The 20,818-nt window shown below is 35.7% G+C and overlaps 1 protein-coding gene and 1 long non-coding RNA gene across 4 annotated transcripts; one reads left to right on the top strand and one right to left on the bottom strand.

Annotated features, from left to right (window-relative positions):
* Positions 1-9,379: 9,379 nt before the first annotated feature.
* Positions 9,380-11,510, bottom strand: LOC127619973 (uncharacterized). Its single transcript, XR_007967648.1, has 3 exons — positions 11,464-11,510; positions 9,645-9,757; positions 9,380-9,471 (listed from the first exon to the last, which is right to left on the bottom strand). It is a non-coding gene; the product is annotated as an uncharacterized LOC127619973 (long non-coding RNA).
* Positions 11,511-12,295: 785 nt separating this feature from the next.
* On the top strand, positions 12,296-17,885 carry LOC127619956 (uncharacterized). Of its 3 annotated transcripts, none has more exons than XM_052093000.1 (6): positions 12,296-14,275; positions 14,477-14,566; positions 14,675-14,797; positions 14,994-15,098; positions 15,601-15,711; positions 16,228-17,885. In XM_052093000.1, the coding sequence occupies exons 1-6, from the start codon at positions 14,177-14,179 to the stop codon at positions 16,288-16,290; spliced, it is 591 nt and encodes a 196-aa protein (XP_051948960.1). In that variant the 5' UTR covers positions 12,296-14,176; the 3' UTR covers positions 16,291-17,885. The 3 variants fall into 3 exon arrangements, with proteins under 3 accessions (XP_051948960.1, XP_051948959.1, XP_051948958.1); XM_052092999.1 differs by having other exon boundaries at positions 12,866-14,275; positions 16,228-17,882; XM_052092998.1 differs by having other exon boundaries at positions 12,866-14,566; positions 16,228-17,882.
* The last annotated feature ends 2,933 nt before the right edge of the window (positions 17,886-20,818 follow it).

The following is a 20,818-nucleotide window of genomic DNA, read 5'->3' as shown; positions in this document are numbered from 1 at the left end:
AGAAAAAGAAAGCACTTAAATTAGTTATACTTGCATTTAATGTAAGCACAAACATGATATTACTAGCAGAATTCTAAGTAATTTAGTGTAATACCTGAATTAACAGAGCTTCAAATGTGAATGCTTAGAGATGGGATCAGCTGATTTTTTCCAATTTATCTGGCAAAATTGATCATTCCTGGACATGTTGGCCTGCATTAAAACTGGTGCGCAATGCAATGCAAAAAACGTCTCAGAGGGGTGCATGTCCCTGGACCAATCTAGACAATAATGGTACACTTCTTTACTTGGTAAGGTTCCTGTGTCTACCCCGAGATGAAATCCTGCAGGTGCATCTGATAACATGCATATGCAAAGTAGGAGATTTAAGTAACACAGTAAATTCATAAAAATATACTTATGATATACACTCACCTAAAGGATTATTAGGAACACCTGTTCAATTTCTCATTAATGCAATTATCTAATCAACCAATCACATGGCAGTTGCTTCAATGCATTTAGGGGTGTGGTCCTGGTCAAGACAATCTCCTGAACTCCAAACTGAATGTCAGAATGGGAAAGAAAGGTGATTTAAGCAATTTTGAGCGTGGCACGGTAGTTGGTGCCAGACGGGCCGGTCTGAGTATTTCACAATCTGCTCAGTTACTGGGATTTTCACATACAACCATTTCTAGGGTTTACAAAGAATGGTGTAAAAAGGGAAAAACATCCAGTATGCGGCAGTCCTGTGGGCGAAAATGCCTTGTTGATGCTAGAGGTCAGAGGAGAATGGGCCGACTGATTCAAGCTGATAGAAGAGCAACTTTGCCTGAAATAACCACTCGTTACAACCGAGGTATGCAGCAAAGCATTTGTGAAGCCACAACACACACAACCTTGAGGCAGATGGGCTACAACAGCAGAAGACCCCACCGGGTACCACTCATCTCCACTACAAATAGGAAAAAGAGGCTACAATTTGCAAGAGCTCACCAAAATTGGACAGTTGAAGACTGGAAAAATGTTGTCTGGTTTGATGAGTCTCGATTTCTGTTGAGACATTCAGATGGTAGAGTCAGAATTTGGCGTAAACAGAATGAGAACATGGATCCATCATGCCTTGTTACCACTGTGCAGGCTGGTGGTGGTGGTGTAATGGTGTGGGGGATGTTTTCTTGGCACACTTTAGGCCTCTTAGTGCCAATTGTGCATCTTTTAAATGCCACGGCCTACCTGAGCATTGTTTCTGACCATGTCCATCCCTTTATGGCCACCATGTACCCATCCTCTGATGGCTACTTCCAGCAGGATAATGCACCATGTCACAAAGCTCGAATCATTTCAAATTGGTTTCTTGAACATGACAATGAGTTCACTGTACTAAAATGGCCCCCACAGTCACCAGATCTCAACCCAATAGAGCATCTTTGGGATGTGGTGGAACGGGAGCTTCGTGCCCTGGATGTGCATCCCACAAATCTCCATCAACTGCAAGATGCTATCCTATCAATATGGGCCAACATTTCTAAAGAATGCTTTCAGCACCTTGTTGAATCAATGCCACGTAGAATTAAGGCAGTTCTGAAGGCGAAAGGGGGTCAAACACAGTATTAGTATGGTGTTCCTAATAATCCTTTAGGTGAGTGTACATCTGCATACCACAATGTAGTGATAATATGCTTATGTACAGTTTCCGTAGCTGGTAGCCCACTTAATTTAGTGTTTTTCACCTTGCTGTGAAAATTTGGCAATACTACTTTGACACGTGATGGCACCCCTGCTTATTATGGTCTGGGGCCATGATTAATTGTGTAAAATTTTTATGTAGTTAATCACACTGATTTAACACATTAAATTTAAAGCCCTAGATTTAATGCAAAATAAAACCCATCTGATGATACACCTTTGATGATCTTTAAAGTCAACATGAAGCACTATTTTCAACCCATTTCACCTTTGTAATAAATGTACAAGGGGACTTGATTTTATCTAATCAAGGAAATTATTATTATTTTATTGAGAATAATTATTTAATTTTATTGAGAAAATGGCCACATACAGTACCAGGTGGTTGGAGGGGTTGACAAATTAGTGGTATTTGGGACTGCATTTGAAAGTGAAAGTCAGTGCAGTCTGATCTTTGCAGTCTGATCTTATGAAAATTACGTGACTTTGGTGACATTTTTGCAAATTACATTACATGGTTCATTACACATCCCTGAGGTCCACATAGAATGTTTAGTGCAAAATAAAATTTACTTATAGTCATAATTTATTCATATATAATAATTACCTGTCTATGGCCCTCTGTCTCCCTGCCCTCGTGGCAAGCTCCCTGGCCCTTTAAGACTTTAAAGTAAATGCCCACTGTTGTAATTGGTTAACATCATACAGGAATATTTGAATAGCAATCAGAAGAAAATTATCAACTCCACACAACATTATAAAACTAAATTTCAGGGATAACACTTAACGTACACCCAACACATTTCATCTGAATGTATCAAACTGTACACTCAAGCACAGCATAAACTATCAAACAGTCATGACATATTAAATATTCATGAATGAAATAGGTTACTTACAGTTTTTCATCCAATAATCCAATTTGAACTGCCCCATCATTCAATAACAGGTCTTTTGGGACTGTTTCACAAGCAATTAACAGTGAACATATGGAATACTGTCACGAACACCGGTGGAGGCGCCTCCTCCCCGAGCCTCCGGAGATCGCATTCACCCGAGTACTGATCTCGTAGACTACATTTCCCACTAGCCCACACACCTAGGTCTGATTACTCGCCCAGCTGTTTCTCGTTACCTCACCCTATTTAACCGTGTCTGTTTGTTCCTTCTTTGCGAAGACTTGTTTAGCCCCGGCGACATTTCCAAGCAAGTTTTGAAACCACTCTAGTTGATCCGTGTACCGACCTAGCGTTTCCCTGACCACGTTTGTTAGCTTCCTACCCAGTTACTCTAGCCTGATAATCTACCACGACTGTTTGCTGCCTGCCCCGATCTCTAGCCTGTTCTCGTTTCGCCCGTCTCTCTACTACACTCTGTTTGCCTGCCCACGACCTTGCCTGTACGACCTGAGTTTTGCTGTTTCAATAAAGCCGCATATGGATCCCAACCAACCTGAGTCTTCATTACAAATACTCAAACCTAATACAATCAACGCTGATGTTGGGTGCTTCAACAGGCCGAAGCAGAGGTGCTGGTCTTTACATCTCACATTTTCCGTGCTTGTTTACACACAGGATTGCATGTGAGTCTCCCAATCAGTGGCAGCAGCAGAATGAGATGTGTTTTTGAAAGTTGTGCTTGTACCTCTTAATTTGTGGCACACATAACCATAAATGCATTAAAACAATCAAATGTGTTTACAATAAAAAAAAAAAACAGAGTGCAAAAACAGTCCAGGATGCCTTCCAGACAGCACAACAGCATGACATTGCAGCTAAATGAAACACAGTGGGGGATGCTTTTTAGAGTTATATCTTGGCAAATGTATGATAATTGTCAAAGCTGATCATCTAATGCATGTTTATGAAGAAAAACATTTAAATCCAGACATGCATATGAAGGTGTCCAGTGTAAGTCCACTTTGGATGAATCTCCCATGACAGGCCCCATCTCTTTCCTCTTCACCTGTGAGACTGACTGAGAACCAGTGTGCGGGGCCAAGGATGAAATGACGGAAAAATAGGCATGGCATATGCATAAGTATTTGGTCCTTGTGACGTCACAAGTTCCACAAATTCCAAATGATCCGTTTTTGCAGCTTGGTTTAAATCATTTTTCTATAAAGGAGGAAGTTTTCAGTTCTGAAACTTGCAGTATGTTTTTATAGTACAATGACCTCTCATGTCAAAAGATCAAGGAACAATTGATTCTTCATGTCATGACCCCTTTAAGTTTTAAATCAACAAAACCTACCTCCATTCCCTAAACCTTAAACCTAAACCTAAACCTAAACCTAACTGATAGTGTCATAAAGAGGTAATTTAAGAGGTAAAACAAGTGTTGGCTTTCATGCTCTTTAGGACTCATACCCTGGTCCTTTGTGGTGCAAGTGCAACAGTCTATCAGTTGCTACCGTGCAACTTGATCGCATTAAAATAGGCTTGAAAATGTAGTTGTTAATGTAATGCAAATGTTTAATGTATCGCCTTGCATATGCTACAACAAAAGTGTTTAGATGTCATAAGACAGCATTGTGTGAGGTACGAAGCAAAAAGTAAGGGTTTATGAACTGAAAATCTGTGGTTATGAACGGGGTGTGATTACGCCTGTAGTGATCTTGGCAGCTCCTTTTTAGGTTTTCTTTTAAGTAACCAGTTCTCCTCTATTTCACGTCATGTTTTAAACTTTTTGGTTTCGCTTCTGTCACTTTGATTGGGGTACCCTCAATATTTTGTTAAAATGTAAACTGACACTCATTTGGAACACATTAATTCGGGAAACCATAAGCAGGTTTCACCCGTTTAATATGTTTCAGATGCGCAGTTCTGTAAAGATGAAAGCCAGACTGTGAGTATGTCTTTGCGGGTTTTGCTCATTGGCCAATGCAATTCGTTTGATTTTGTGCCTGTCTGAGGAGAGTGCCTGCCAAAATCAGTAATGACAGACAGATCATGGACACACAGTTAGACGTGAAAGATAAAGCAGGCTCATATTTCATTGTGTAAGTGGCACACATTCAGAATGTGTTTGATTACCACCACAGATTCTCTGAATCTTTTGCCATCTTTCCTTCTATGCCGTCTGCAGTTATTACAGTCTTCCCAGACAGATTTTTAAGATAACAGACAACAATCTTATGTGTCATGCCTGCTGTGCAGTATCTCTGTTAACAAGTCTACAAGTAGTACTTTACAATTTTAAAGAAGGACCTTACATTTTGTACAGTCATGGCAAACAAAGGACAGTGGAGCATCAAAATATAATTTTAGTTAGCAAATAAACCACAAAACAGACTATTCTCCTATCCCTCCCAGCCACTTTTTCATTCTATGGCGCTTCTCTGAATAAGGTCTGTATAGAACAGTTGTATAATGGTGTTTGCTAAGAAAAGCACCACCATTACTATTGTTCATACTAGGGTTTGTGATGTGAACAAAATCATGAACCTAAAAATGATTGGAATAGTTCAAGCAAAAATACAAATTCTGTCAATTTTTATTCAGCTTCATGTCGTTCCAACCCCTTATGACTTTCTTTCTTCTGTGGAACAGGAAATAATAATTATTAAAGCATATAAATTCAAAGAGAGTGGTTTTTATTGTCGTTTCAACCATATACAGCGAAACTTTCCTCCAGGACCATGGTGCTACATAAAACAACATAGTTGTGTAGTCTCATGTGGTCCTGTGTGTGTCCTAAATAAAATACCTATATAAAATACCTATATATATATATATATATATATATATATATATATATATATATATATATATACCTATATAAAGTGCATGTGCAAACATGTGCAAAAAGTACGGGACAGTACAAGACATTTCTGACAATGAACAGGACAATAGGCACAGTGAGAGACAGTGCAGCGCCGACCAGTACACAGTAGCGCAAAAAGATGACAGTTTCTAAAAACATAAACATAACATACTATGAGATAGTGTTCTATGCACATAGCAGTTATTGAGGTAGCAGCCAGCTTTGCTGCACAGTCGTGAGTCAGCAGAGTGAACAGCAGTGGACAGAGCACACAGGCCTGGGGGGCCCCAGTGCTCAGTGTGGTGGTGATGGAGATGCTGTTCCCGATCCGGACTGACTGAGGTCTCCCAGTCAGGAAGTCCAGGATCCAGTTGCAGAGGGAGGTGTCCAGGCCCAGCAGGTTCAGCTTTCCAATCAGGTGCTGAGGAATTATCGTGTTGAATGCTGAGCTGAAATCTATGAACAGCATTCGAACGTATGAGTCCTTATTGTCTAGGTGGGTGAGGGCCAGATGGAGGGTTGTGGCGATGGCATCATCCGTTGAACGGTTTGGACGATACGCAAACTGCAGTGGGTCTAGTTAGGGGGGCAGCTGGGTCTTAATGTGCCTCATGACAAGCCTCTCGAAGCACTTCATGATGATTGGTGTGAGTGCGATGGGATGGTAGTTGTTGAGGCAGGACACTGAAGACTTCTTTGGCATGAGGACGATGGTGGTGGCCTTGAAGCACGTTGGAACGACGGTGCTGCTCAGAGAGATGTTGAAGATGTCAGTAAGAACATCTGCTAGCTGGTCTGCACATCCTCTAAGCACTCTCCAGCAGCCTTCCGTGGGTTGACTCTACGTAGAGTTTTCCTCACATCTGGCGTGGTAAGACAGAGCAACTGGTCGTTGGGAGGAGGGGTGGTCTTCCTCGCCACCACGTCATTCTGCACTTCAAACCGAGCGTAAAAGTCGTTCAGCGCATCTGGAAGGGAGGCATCTTTGTCACAGGCAACTGATGTTGTCCTGTATTTGGTGAAGGCTTGGATGCCCTGCCACATGCGCCGCGTGTCACCGCTGTCCTGGAAGTGACTGTGGATTCTCTGGGCGTGCGCACTTTGCCTCTCTGATGGCCCGGTACAGTTTGGCCCTAGCTGTTCTTAGGGCTGCCTTATCGCCTACTCTGAAGGCGGACTCTCGGGTCCTCAGTCATCCACGGCTTCTGGTTGGAGCATGTGGTGATGGTCTTGGAGAAAGTGACATCATCAATGCACTTGCTGATGTAGCTGGTCACTGATGCTGTGTATTCCTCCAAGTTGGTAGAATCGCCATATGTTGCAGCCTCCCTGAACATGTGCCAGTCAGTACTCTCAAAACAGTCCTGAAGAGCAGAGATGGCTCCTGCTGGCCAGGTTTTCACCTGCTTCTGAAGCGGTTTTGTACGTCTAACGAATGATCTGTATGCTGGAATTAACATAACAGTGATGTGGTCTGAGTAGCCGAGGTGGGGGCGGGGCTCCGCCCAGTACGCGCCTGGGATGTTTGTGTAAACAAGATCAAGCGCGTTCGCCCCTCTCATTGCAAAGTCCACATACTGATGGAATTTAGGGAGCACTGTCTTGAGATTCGCATTGTTGAAATCTCCGGCGACAATAAACAGTCCGTCGGGGTGAGCGTTCTGCAGTTCGCTCATAGACCCATACAGTTCAGTCATATACCAAGTCTTCTGAAAGCATATGATCACCTTGAATGATGAACAGAGCATAATTTAAAGCAGCACCAAAGAACTTTGACATCTGTGGTTGAAACCTAAAATTGCAGGCAACTTCCAGAGGTACATTTTATATGAGGCGTGTTTCTACACTGCACTTGTAGTGGATGAATCGCATGGTTTGAGGTTACCCGGACTTTGTCTGCGATCACAGAGAGCTATTCACCTAAAGAGCTGGAATCATAATGTGCTATTTTCACATTGTTATTATGTTATTCGCAGGGGTGGAAAGAGTACTGAAAAATCATGCTCAAGTAAAAGTATAGTTACTTCCCAAAACATTTGTGTGAGTGAGTTTTTAAATATAGATACTTTATAGGCATTTTTGACTTCCAACTTTTCAAATACGTCACATATATATGATAAACAACACTACATGTATGTGATTAAAGACATGATTACAGAGATTAAAATATCTAAAAAGTATTTTCAATACACCGATCACCATTTTATATCGTAAAGTATGAAACAATTACATTCTGATTATTAAAATCAGTTCATGTGTAGAGTCTTTCGTTTAAGCGACAGAGCGAGTTATTGTTGTGCATTTATACATTTTCAAAACAATGCAAAGAGCAAAAAAAAGACTGTCACTTGGCAGCTGGAATGTCATGTCCCTCACATTAGAGTGTGTACCCAGGTGAAAAATAAATATATTTAAATTGTACTTATTTTGATATATTTAATGTATTTTAAGTGTATGTATTAAGTATGTATTTAATATGTTATTTTGAAACAACTTCAAGTATATTAAGTGTACTTTATTAGGTATTTAAGTTCAATTTTAATGTATTAGTAATATATTTTATTATACTTAATTGTGTTAAAATGGAACTATTTTAAGTACATTTAGTGTAATATAATAGCATTTCTTTAAATTTTACTTTTAATACACTTTAAATTGACTTTATAAATACATCAGAAGTATATTTTTAGCTTCACATTCATGTGTTTCAAATATATTTTAAATATAATTTCAGCTTATTAATAATATATTAGTAGGACACTATAAGACCCACTATTAACATATTAAAAATATATTTTTCCAAAACCATTTATTATGAAAAAAGTATTTTTTAATGTATTAAAAAAATACAGTTAAAAATTTTAATTCAATAAAACACAGTAAAAAATATTTCTATAAAACACACAAACAACTCTTTGAAAGATAAACTTTAATGCACTACATCAGTACAGCACCATATGAAAACTAAACAAAATACATTAACATAAAATGCATTGATTTGCAGAGATATTAAACAGAAAAAATAAATAAATAAACTAACTTAAGTCAAAGTGAAATACAATAGCTGTAAAAAAAAAATAAATAAATAAAAACTCTTCATCCTTCAAGTGAATTGAAGTGATTGGTCTTGGAGTTTGCCTCATTGTTACATTTTCTTCTAATGAGTGCTCGCACCTCAGACACTGTCGTGGTCGGAAACTGTTTGATCACAGTATCTATGAAAAGGGAAAAAGAAAAATTTACTTTTGTTAAAAGTCACTGTTCCCTTTTAGAAGGGAACTTAAACTGTGTATCACTGTGCAATATAGTTGCATTATATATATAGTTGCACTGTGCACTGTGTATTATAATTCTAAGTTGTACTAATATAGTCATAGACTTTTGCCAAATTTGATTGCCTATATGTTGTATTAGAAGGTGAAAAGACCGTTTACTTAAAATTATTAAAAATACATTAAAATTATATTTGTATTGTACTAAAAACAAACTTAAGTATAATTTTAATACATTTTAATAGTCTTTTTCACCTTTCACCATATTTATGCATGTAATGTGTAGATCATATATTTTATCAGTAGACATTCAATAACATTTTTGTTAATGTAATTCAAAAAAGGAGTTAATAATATATCTACAGCAAAAATTAAGACTTGCTGGACAACAGTGAAGTATACATGTTAAGTCACTGTATGTCACTGTAAAAATAGGCAATTTAACTGATAAACTGAAAATGTATACCCATTGAACAAGTTTAATAACTATAATGTATAAATGCTAATATTTATTTTTGTCAGCCCCTTTAACTTTGAGAGCAAAAAGTGATGATGTACAGAAACACATACCTATGAGGGCTTGCACCTTGAGAGGGTCCAACTGGTCTTTGATTGAATCCGGATTTACCAGTAAGCGTACATCTGGATAAAGTTTCTCTTCCAAAAGTAAAGTGGCCAAATCTTGAGTAAAAAGAGAAGCTCGTGATTTGTTCAGCCTGTCATAGACTCTTTTGGGGACTTTTACATCAGAACCACCAAGGGAAATCTGGGAAGAATAAAAAACCAAGCATTTGTATAAACTTGTTAATTTATAATTCAAATAAAAAGCTGCCACTTTGTTACTTAATTCAGAACACTTACTGAAGTGTTAATGCATAAAAGACAGATATAATTATAATTACAAATAGGATTTTTCTTTATCATAAAGACTTTTCTAACCATTTCTGAGGTTTCTGAAAGACACAGCTCAGATGAACTTGGGCTTGAGCTGCATGAGCCTCGTTTCATGGACTCTAGGACCTCTTTGAGAGATGCTACTATCCCTGGAAGCTCTACAAGAAAAATTGAGTTGCATGTTATACAAAGTTAGGGAAGAAAAAACACTAGTTTGTGTTCTTCATATATACATGGACTCTTGTTTAAATGCTGAAATATATTTAGTAATGAACCATTACTGTAACTTCCATGCTATTATTACAGTAATTATTCATTATTAATTAAGACAGACAATTCTATGAATGTTACAAGTTGGTGACAGCTGATAACGACTTGATTAAATGTAAAAAGCTGAATACAACACATACAACCATATAAATCAGTCCCTCCATAAAAACACAATTATGTGATTGCATAATTCAATGCATAATCAGGCAAAGTACGCATATTTACGCGGGGATGCATTTTTTCAAATACAGCACACTTAGCGAATAAATTCCAGATTTACACACACAAAATATGCGGTGCTTTCATAATTCCCACATTTTCGTTGCAAAAAGTCACATATATCTTAGCAGAAAGTTTAAAAATGTTGAGTTTACTTCACAAAAGAGCAGCCATTCCTCGTTGCCATGGGAACCATTACTGAGTGATGTAATTATGCAACGTGAACATCTGGAAAAGCTGCAAACCCAGCAATGAAGCTATGATGAAGCCAGTTTTGACTCAATGTTTTGTAAGTTTGAGCCATATGTTTATTAAGGTCTGAAATAAAACATGTAATATACTTGCTTATCATAGGAATTAATAAGAAATAACTCTTTACATTTAAGGTTGTATCAGTGATTTCAGGCCCAAAAATAAATGATCACATTCATCTAATCTTTCCTAATGATCCGCTAGCTGCCCTCCCCATAAGCAGGCTGTCAAAAAACGCCTCTCTGTAGGCAGACTAGGCTCTGAGATCTGCACACAAAAACAAATGGGTACAACCACCACTCAAAACCAAAATAAACAGTGTCCAACCAATCACCGACAGGCGCGGGCTTTGCGCTCGTGCACTTCTGGACGCGAAGTCAGAGCAAAGCCCGCCCCTGTCTTTTTCCATCCTTTTCTATCTGTTAATACAGAGTCATCGTGATGACTTTTCCTCTCCATGCTGGCTGATACCCTATCAAAAGACTGCAACATAAATAGACTTTAAGAGTTAGTTTACCCAAAAATGAAACTTCTGTCAATAATTACTCACACTCATGTCGTTTCAACATTGTTCACTTTCTGATCCATATAAAGTAACTTTATTACCACTTTCAAAGACCAGAAATGTAGTAAAGACATTGCTAAAATAGTCCATGTGACTACAGTGGTTCAACCTGACTTATGGGTTTGAACCGACATGAGGTTGTGTAATTAATGACAGATTCTTAAATGTTGCGTGAATTAACCCTTTAACTGGTCAAACAAAGACACCTGAGGCCTCATACTACACCAAAAAATTACACCATCACAAGTAAAATTTTCCAATGACTTCCTCATTGTAAGCATTGGCAAGTGTCTAGTCTATAAAACATATAAACCTTTTTTATTTTATTTTTACATAGTCAACAAAAATTGCATTTGCAATTGTATTTGACTCCCATAGAGTCACAATAGACAAATTAATTTTAAATGTAATTATGTTTAATTGATCATCTTCTAACGTTGTGTCCAATGCAACAAATATAAAAATGAACAATAAAAAGTATATTATAAATGATTAAGTCAGTATTTGTAAAAATAAATTAAAGGTTTAATATTTACATTTCAATTGCTAGCAATTTACCTTTCAAAGCTTTGACAACATCATCATCAAGCTCAACATGAGTGTTCTGGGGCTGATGTACTCTGCAAAAGACTGTTGTCAAAATCCTTACTTATATCTCCTTGTTCGTTGTCACTCTCCAGTGCAGCCTGTATTTGTTACATTGGACACAAGGTTAGAAGAGGCTCAATTAAACATTAAATTTAATTAAACATAATTACAATTCTAATTAATGTGTCTATTGTGATTGTATGGAAGTCAAATACAAATCTACATTTGAATTATTCAACTTTGTTGAACAAATTTAGTAAAACGAGAAGAAACACCAAAGAGAAAATATCAGGGCTGACTAGCATATACTCCCTGCAGTTCCCATAAAATAAGACACTATACTAAAAATGTTTTTACATCTAAAACATCTGTTTCCAGTCTTAATAACAGAAAACTCTGAAATCTGACATTTATAATAGTAGGAGATTCCTAAAGCAGCAAAATGTTCTAAGACAAAGTGGTGGATAATTTTGCTTAGGTCACAAAGATGGAGGAATCCAAAGTTTACTTGACATTTAGAGACACAATTTTATACTTTATTTGTAAATAGATGAAAGGGTAAAAAATTATTTGAGATTATTTTTAATTAAAAATTAAACATTGCTTACTCTCTTCCTTGATTGTCTAGGTATGTTTTCAAACATGTCAATTTCAGTGTTATCTGAGTCATCTGACATTGGAGTGGAGGTTACAGGAGCTGCTTTTTTTTCCTCAACTCCAGAAGGTCTCTTTTCAGCTGGTCTCCCATTGCAACAGCAGCTGCACTTTGAGATGTACTTGCACTCTAAAAACAACACATTCAAATTAACATAAAAAGGCAGTCAGGCGAATCACTACTGTTAAAAACAATAATCCTGAAAGGTTAAGATAATGAACAACCTTTACGACCTCGGATGTTTTTTTCCCTTGAAGAATGTTGGTCTTCCAGATGTCTTCACCTCTCTTAAAAGCATCTCTCTTTACAATTAAGTCCTTGTAAACATCTGTAATTACAAAATATATGTAATTACATAATATGATAACAATACAACATCAGAATGGGCAGAACCAATAAACACACCAAGAAAGTGATAGCCAATGTGTAGTAATTCCTCATTGTCAACATTTATTCACCCTCAGGCCATTTAAAATCTTCTTACTTTGTATGAACACATGTATTTTGAATTTTTTCTTTTTTTTTTACCAAACATTGAAATTAAAATGTTTCAATTTGTTAGGGTGTAAACTACACTTTTTAAAAACACAACCCTAGGTTGCGGGTCAGCTTATGAGGATACTGTTGTATGTTTTGTTCATAATGTGTTTTTTCTACTTTGGAAATATAATATAATACACTATTTTATCTTCTATGTTATTTTAGGATATATCTTCACTTGACAATACTCAGAATAGATCCACATTTTACAGATAAAACTGAGGAAAATACCCCTTTTACAATTTCTAATAGAAATATCTGCTAAATGCATAATAGTAAAATGTAAATAATATTTCTGTTATTGAATGTAATGTTATCTAAAATACAGGCCTCAACAAAGAGGCTAAACTACTACTTACTCGACGTCATCTACCGACGGTTTTATTAAAAGAAAAATCTTTGCAATATGCACATTTCTTGGATAGGCTATATATTAAATATAAAAACTCTCATTTCATTATTTAATGCCGTTTTAATGCAGTGCAAGTTATTTAATTGGTTTTGTAAAAGCTTATAGTTGGTGATTACAACTTGATTTATTTATCAAATATAAGACAATGACATGAAAACTGACAGACTAATATTAATGAATTAGCCTAACATTTTATGGATTTAAATATCCTACGTTAACATTTTCGGCCGACATTGTGCTCAACGAAAAGTTGCTTGTCCAAGGGACAATCAATCCTGTCGTGTAATCACCATTAATAACCGTTTTTTCTCTGCAAACACAGTGTGCAATGTGTTTATAATTGTTTTATTTCACTGTCTAGAATAGATTACGTATTCATCGTGATTTTCCACGACAACTGAGACGTATGTTTATGGATAGACGTTAGCTCGCGTCAGTGTCAAGTCAACGGTTAACATCAGTAATCCACATAAATTATCTAATGTAAAAGAGCATCGTCATCAACTTCTGAAAATATTTTCTAAACCCAAAGTTAGAATAAATCCACTTATACTAATCACTTAAACTAATAAACTTACCACCAAGAAGTAAGATCTTTGCTGGCAGTATCTTGCTCTTTCCATGTCGGCTGCGACTTGGCAGGCGCACCTCTACATAGCCCTCTTCACTGCTAATTTGTTCGCGGGAGCTGACCTGGTAATCTGCTCGTCTGTGTTCTCTTAATATTATATCTGTGCTGTCCACCTTCACTAGGTCAGAGTCAGGGAAATAGTACAAAGCGAAATTTGGAAAAGACATGATTTCTGTTGAAATATCCGTAGGCTATATTTGGAATACCACAGTATCCGTTTCCCGCTCAAATTGCATATTCAAATTGCAGTGTGTGATTGGAGACTTACCTGCAAGCTTGTTTTGAAAAACTTGGCTCTGATTGGCCTAAATGAATGCAACTGGAAAGATATATATATATATATATTTCCAGTTGCATTTATATATTTTATTTTTTATTTTTATTGAAGTGCACATAACCGTCACCGTCCGGAAATTTGACAAATTTAGGCACTGAAGTGACAGAAATGAAGAAATACAAATCTTACCTCAATTCACAAGATAAAAATATTCCAAGAACTACAGAACATCGCCGATTTAAGAAGCTGGGTACAGAAAATAAAGAGGTAATACTGAATTTTATTTTTAATTTCTGTGTTAAGCATTTTATTTTCATGCACTGTTTGAATACTGCAGGCAGATCTGAAACAAATCATATTTATTATGTATGATTGAATGTGCATGCTATTTCACCTTAGAATTCAAACAATGGTTTATTTCTAATCCAGGATATGAAACCAATCTTTTGCCATTCTCTTTCTTTACAGAATTCAGCCCTAGATGGTTACAAAAACTATGTGTCTATAAATGTTTCTGAATTACCAAGAACAACTGAATACAGGAGAAGGAAAACACTGGTAAAATTGTTATTCAGTCAGTAGCATATGATGGTTATAAGTAATGTACTGGGAAAAGTATTAATTAATTAATAATAATCATGTTAACATCAACTTGGTGTTTTTTAGCTTCAAGTTAATTGCAAAAACAATGAGTCAACCAAGGAAAATTACAGTGTCCATTATTCTACATGCCCAGAACCAGCAAAGAGACACAAAATGGATGACCAAGTGCAGGAAATAGTTGAGTTGGTAGGTATGCCATATTGTGTCAACATCAGTTTATTATATATTATATATATTATATTATATAATTATTTTTAAATACACCGCAGACTCAATACCAAGCACTAATTTTTAATTTAGACTTTGCATCACTTTGGACTTCCATTAAGATGTCATCCATCATTCAGACTGAAAATTTATATGTAGTGCCTACCTTTTTTAGAGTGTTAATGATGTGACCAATATTGATGGAAGAGGCCAGCCTAAACAGTCCAACTTGTGCCAGTCTCCTGAGAGTCATCATCAAGAACCAAACATTAATTATCAGGTAAATATATATATATAATTTTTATTATTATTATCCACATTAACAATTTGCATACTGTATGTGGCTACATGACTTGTGTCAGCGTACTGTCACATCATGACAATATTTTATATTTAATGGCTGTCGTGGCTGTTACAAATTATTTTTGAGTTACATTTTTTTATTTTATTTACTAATTATTATTAGTTAATTTTATTAGCCTATTTTTTTCTTAATTTAGCGCTTTATTAATCCCCTTTGGGCAATTATTCACACTGTTGTGGTGCTTCTTATACTCAGACACTCAACACTTGGTATGTCACAAATATTTAGATGGTTACAGATGTACTCGTGATTTAAAGGGACTACTTCAGAGTACAGGCATAATTATAACAGCTGAGGGAGGTTGTGGTGAATCAATTATAGAACTAATAACGGTATTTTAAAAATGTTCATTTAAATTGTTTAACACAACAAAAGTTGTTACTTGGAAAACTCAGACATACATCTATATATTAAACAGATAATTCAGGACAGGCCTGTTTGTGAGGGACTTCATGACCACAATGCTGATTTGCAACCAGAACCAGAAATACCTAACCTGGAACAAGAACCAAACTCAAATCCATCACAGGTATTGTTGTCATAAAGTATTTATGGTGTGGCTTTGTGTTCCATCTGAGTTGTAGTAATGTAATAAATGATATTGAAAAGAAGACCCAACATAAAAGGAATGCAGTTATAATGCTTAAATAGGAAGGGCAGTTTTGCCCACACTATATGTTGGATAGTAATTTATAATTATAGCAAAGACAAAGTTAAGTAGCATTGTTGCATGCTGGCTCTAATAATTTCTGCCAAGGGCCCTGAGTCAATGCACGATCAATATTTGCAGATGTGTTTTTCATCTCTCAGCAAGATTTCTCAGAAAAAAAGTAAAAAGAAGAGGAAAAGAGGTCGAGCGTGGCCTAAACTATAAAGTTTTGGATCCAGATCATTTTATTTTAAACTGAGATATATCACTGACTTTGACAGAGGTCTGCTTTTTGCAAATGCCCATCTAGTTACTGATCTGTTTGTTTATGTATTTATTTCATTATTATTCATACTTTTTTAATTATTTTTCTTCTTGTTCTTCTTCTTCTATCAGAGGAGGAAGAACTGCTTTACCCAGGAGCACCTATCTCCAGAGGACAGAGTCTGCTTCTTTTGATGTCCTTCATTTTGAGGCATAACCTCACAGGGACAGCTCTTGAAGACCTCCTCAAATTGTTTAATGAACATTTCCCAGGATCAGTACCAGCTACTTCTTACCTATTTCATAAAGCTTATGGGCAGTATGGACAATATGAATCACATTTTTACTGTTCTGGATGCACCAACTATATAAGTAAGGTTAATGGTCAGACACAATGTTCTGTATGTCACATGTTGTTTGATGCAGACACAAATTTAAAAAATGGATCGTATTTTCTGGTTTTGAAATTATCTTGCCAAATTAAGGACATTCTGGAAAATTCTAAGAATACATTAGAAAGAAAAATGTCAACTAATGGGATTATTAATGACATACATTCAGGAATGGAGTATGAAAAACTAATCAGGAGTGGTAAAATTAGTGAAGAGGATGTGAGTTTACTGTGGAACTGTGATGGTATCCCAGTTTTCAAGAGCTCCAAAAGTCAGCTATGGCCAATTCAGTGTCAGATCATTGAACTGGATCCAAAAGAAAGAAAAAATAATATCTGCATACCATGTATTTGGTTTGGAGAGAAGAAACCCAACATGACAACTCTGTTAACTCCATTTGTTGATGAGCTTCAAGAACTGGAACAAAATGGAATTAAATGGACAGACAAACAGGGCCAGCAACATTCCTCTAAGGTGCATGCACTAATCTGTAGTTCAGATTCAGTGGCCCGTCCACAAATTCGAAACACAAAACAGTTCAATGGGACATATGGCTGTGACTTTTGCTACCATAAAGGTGGTGGTTCATACTCTTATATAAGTCCTGAACCTCCTCTCAGATGTGAATCTGAGCATTTTCAACATGCTATGGCTGCAACTCCTCAGCAGCCTGTAATGGGAGTGAAAGGACCATCTCCTTTAATGAAGCTAGCAAACTTTCAGATTGTCAATGGGTTTGTGCCTGAATACCAGCACAGTGTTTGTCTAGGAGTAACACGACAACTAATGACATTATGGCTGGATTCCACTAACCATGATAAACCTTGGTACATTGGCACAAAAACCGAAGTAATTGATAAGCAGTTACTAGCAATCCAGCCTCCAGTAGAGTTAACTAGAGTCCCACGTTCTGTAAAAGAACGCAAATATTGGAAGGCCTCAGAATGGAGATCTTTTCTTCTGTTCTATGCTTTACCAGTGCTTTGTGGTGTTCTTTCCAAAAATACTGGAACCATCTTTTCCTTCTTGTTTTTGGCATATATACTTTGCTTCAGGAAAAGATAGAAATGGTTGAAATTGACAATGCAGAGAAAGCACTGAAAAAATTTGTTATGGAATTTCAGAAATTTTACGGCAAGGAAAATATGTCATTTAACTTGCACTTGATGACACACATTTCTGCAAGTGTGAGAAACTGGGGACCTCTTTGGGCTACATCCACCTTTTCTTTTGAATCTTTCAATGGCACACTCTTGAAGTTCTTTAATGGAACCACACATGTCCAACAACAGATTGTCAAGAGATTCCTCAAGTGGAGAGACCTCACAATCAAAGCAGACAAGTACATGTGGAATGCCAAAGACACAGTCAAAAAACTGTTCAATGACATGCAAAACAGTAAGCAAGAGACAGCTAAATCAACACAACTGTCAGAGATGGTTAGGGTTTTGGTAATCCTCATCCAGTGACCATTCCAGTACGGCACATGCTTGCTATACAGGATCTTTTTGATGTCAGGGTACAGCAATGCTTGTATTATGATCGTTTTCTTATCGACGGTGTACTTTATCACACAGAAACTAACAAACGGCTACAAAAAGAAACAACTCTGTTGTCGAAGTTAGCTGATGGCACATTATGCAAGATTATGAGCATTGTGGCATTTTACTCTGAAGGTTGTAATGCACAAATGAGTTGTGTTTTGGTTAAGGAGCTTTGCAGGACTGCAAAACACCTTTGTAGGGATTCTGACCTTAAAATTTCTTCCAAGTTTATTCATGAGGTAAAAGAGTCAAATTCTATTTATGCAGTGCATACACAGTCTTTGAAAAGAAAATGTGTGATGATTGAATTGGAAGAGAAAATCTATATCGTATACTTGCCAAATAATATTGAAAGGGACTAAAATCATTGCAGATGCATTGCAATTCAATAATTGAATTATTGAATTGCATAACATGCTTTATATACAGGTTTTTTTAATTACTTTTGGCTAAACATGTGTAAAGCTTTGGTGTAATTAAAAATGTTAGAGTTAAGCTTTAAGATTTTTTGTTTTTCTAGTATGTATACCTGATCTTTTATATTGATGTGTGTAAGTACTTGTATTCACATTGAGGTTTTAAGTGGATTGTTCAAACTGCCTATTGCCATTACTGCACTGTACTGAAAGATCTAATGTTAAAGGAACAGTATTCAGTGGATATCATTTTTTTTATTATTATTATTTTAACTTGTTTGTAGTAAACTTGTTTTGTGGAAATAGACTCTTTGAATAATTAATAATACATTTGAATAGATAATTAATATTTATATATATACATTTATATATTTATAATGTTTTCAAAGTGCAATAAAATGTACATAATAAATGTTTTATTGTTTAAAACTACAAAAAGTAAACAAATATTTTATATACATATTGATTTAATACCAAGAAGTGCATTACATAATTTCATAATTATAGAAAATAAATTAATATAAAAAAAAAAATTAAACCTAATACACATAATATAAAGTGTGAATACAGATACTTTGAGTTATGTGTTGGTAGTTTTACAAAAAGTATGGTAGTTTTCGGTACATTTCTTAAAGGTTTAACTGTGCACATATTTATAATTAAAGTGCTACTTCTAGTTGTTGTAGAAATATTTTACAAGTCATTTCAATACATGTTTAATTCCCTTCATGTTAAATTTTTAAGCTTTGAAAATGTTTTATATATATATGCATATATGCAATTAGTTTAAGAATTAATTTGATTATCTGATATATATATATATATATATTGATGTCTTATTTGATTTTCACAATATTTTTTTTAAGCAGGGCTTAAGCACATGCTTTCACATAAATATTAAAAATATACTGCAGTAGTAACCAAGGTTATAAATAAGTTATGTGTAACAAACAAAAATATTAATCGTTTTACTGTACACACAAAGTACATAAAAAACATAAAAAAATACTTTAATTTAGTAACACAAGTATGTTTTCTGTAAATACACTAAAACTTCACTAAACTATGTTCGTTTTTAGCATATTTCCTCAAATTTCAATTAAGTATATATTTATTACCATTGCATTTCTTGTAAACTATTTTGAAATATAATTTAAATATGTTTGTATTTAGCATATTTTTTAAAAAATTGTAATTGAACATATTTATTACCAATGTAGTTCTAGTACACTTTTTAAAAACATATTTAAAGTATGATTGTCATTAGCATATTTATTAAAAATGTGATAAAGCATACATTTATTACCAATGTACTACTAATATATTTTTTAGAAATACAACAAAAGTATGCTTTTCTATAGCATATTTCTTAAAAGTGTAATTAAACATATATTTATTACCAATGTACTTCTAGTATATTTTTTAGAAATATATTAAAATGCAATTAAATATATTTTTAGTACACTTTAAATAAGCATGTTGGAAATACAAATGTATTAAAAACATACTATTTGTATTTCAAAGATATTTTTAGCATATTAAACACAACGTCTTTTTCACCTGGGTATAGAGCCGGGGAGATAGTTCACACAAAAATCACAAATGTGCATGACTATCTTTCTTCTGCAGAACACAAAGTTTATGTGTGCAATGCAAGTGTATGGTGATCAGATATTTATAGCTCATAAAATCACTTCTACCTGGAAGACACACATGCTTGAGTGAAGTTTAAGATGCCATTTTTTTGATGAATTTAAAACAGGAAGTTAATGTCTCTCTTTGGTGTAGGCCCTGTCTGGCGGTCCGAGGGAGTTGTACTCGGAACCGTCATATCCTGCCGGAGATAGGAGGCAGGGGGGCGAGGTGCCTACCCTGTGCAGGACGGGACTCAACTGGTGGTGGTGGGGTGGTGGAGGTTGCCGTGTTAGCACACTGAAACAGCAATGTGATAGATTGTGAGCAGACTTATAAAGCAATGGCTTACATGTGATTGGCTAGGAATTACCCAGCTAATGGTGTGATGATGTACAGCTGCTAGTCTTCCTGCTAGAACCACGCTGCGCTTAGATATAAAATAACATATAAGTAATCATTACACTCCACTGGTTGTGGGTGAGACAAAAGTCTAAATTTAAGTCCTTTTTCACTCTTAATCTCCACTTTAACTTTCACCTCTAAAAGTCACATGTGGTGCCTGTTTAGTTTAACTTTCACATCTGAAAGTGAAAGATCTCATGCACATTCTCTATCACTTCTGAAGATATGGACTTAAACACTGGAGTCGTATGGATTACTTCTATTTTTCCTATATGTGATTTTTGGAGCTACAAAGGTCTGATCATAATTCACTTGCATCATATGAATCTAAAGG

The sequence above is a fragment of the Xyrauchen texanus genome, chromosome 26, assembly GCF_025860055.1.
Source record: "Xyrauchen texanus isolate HMW12.3.18 chromosome 26, RBS_HiC_50CHRs, whole genome shotgun sequence".
Taxonomy (NCBI): Eukaryota; Metazoa; Chordata; class Actinopteri; order Cypriniformes; family Catostomidae; genus Xyrauchen; species Xyrauchen texanus.
Note: the sequence above shows the minus strand (reverse complement) of the source record. Positions and strands in the feature narration are given on the sequence as shown.

Excerpts from the sequence above, each read along its gene's own strand:
- LOC127619956 (XM_052092999.1), top strand. The coding sequence starts at position 16,290 with ATGTCCTTCATTTTGAGGCATAACCTCACAGGGACAGCTCTTGAAGAC.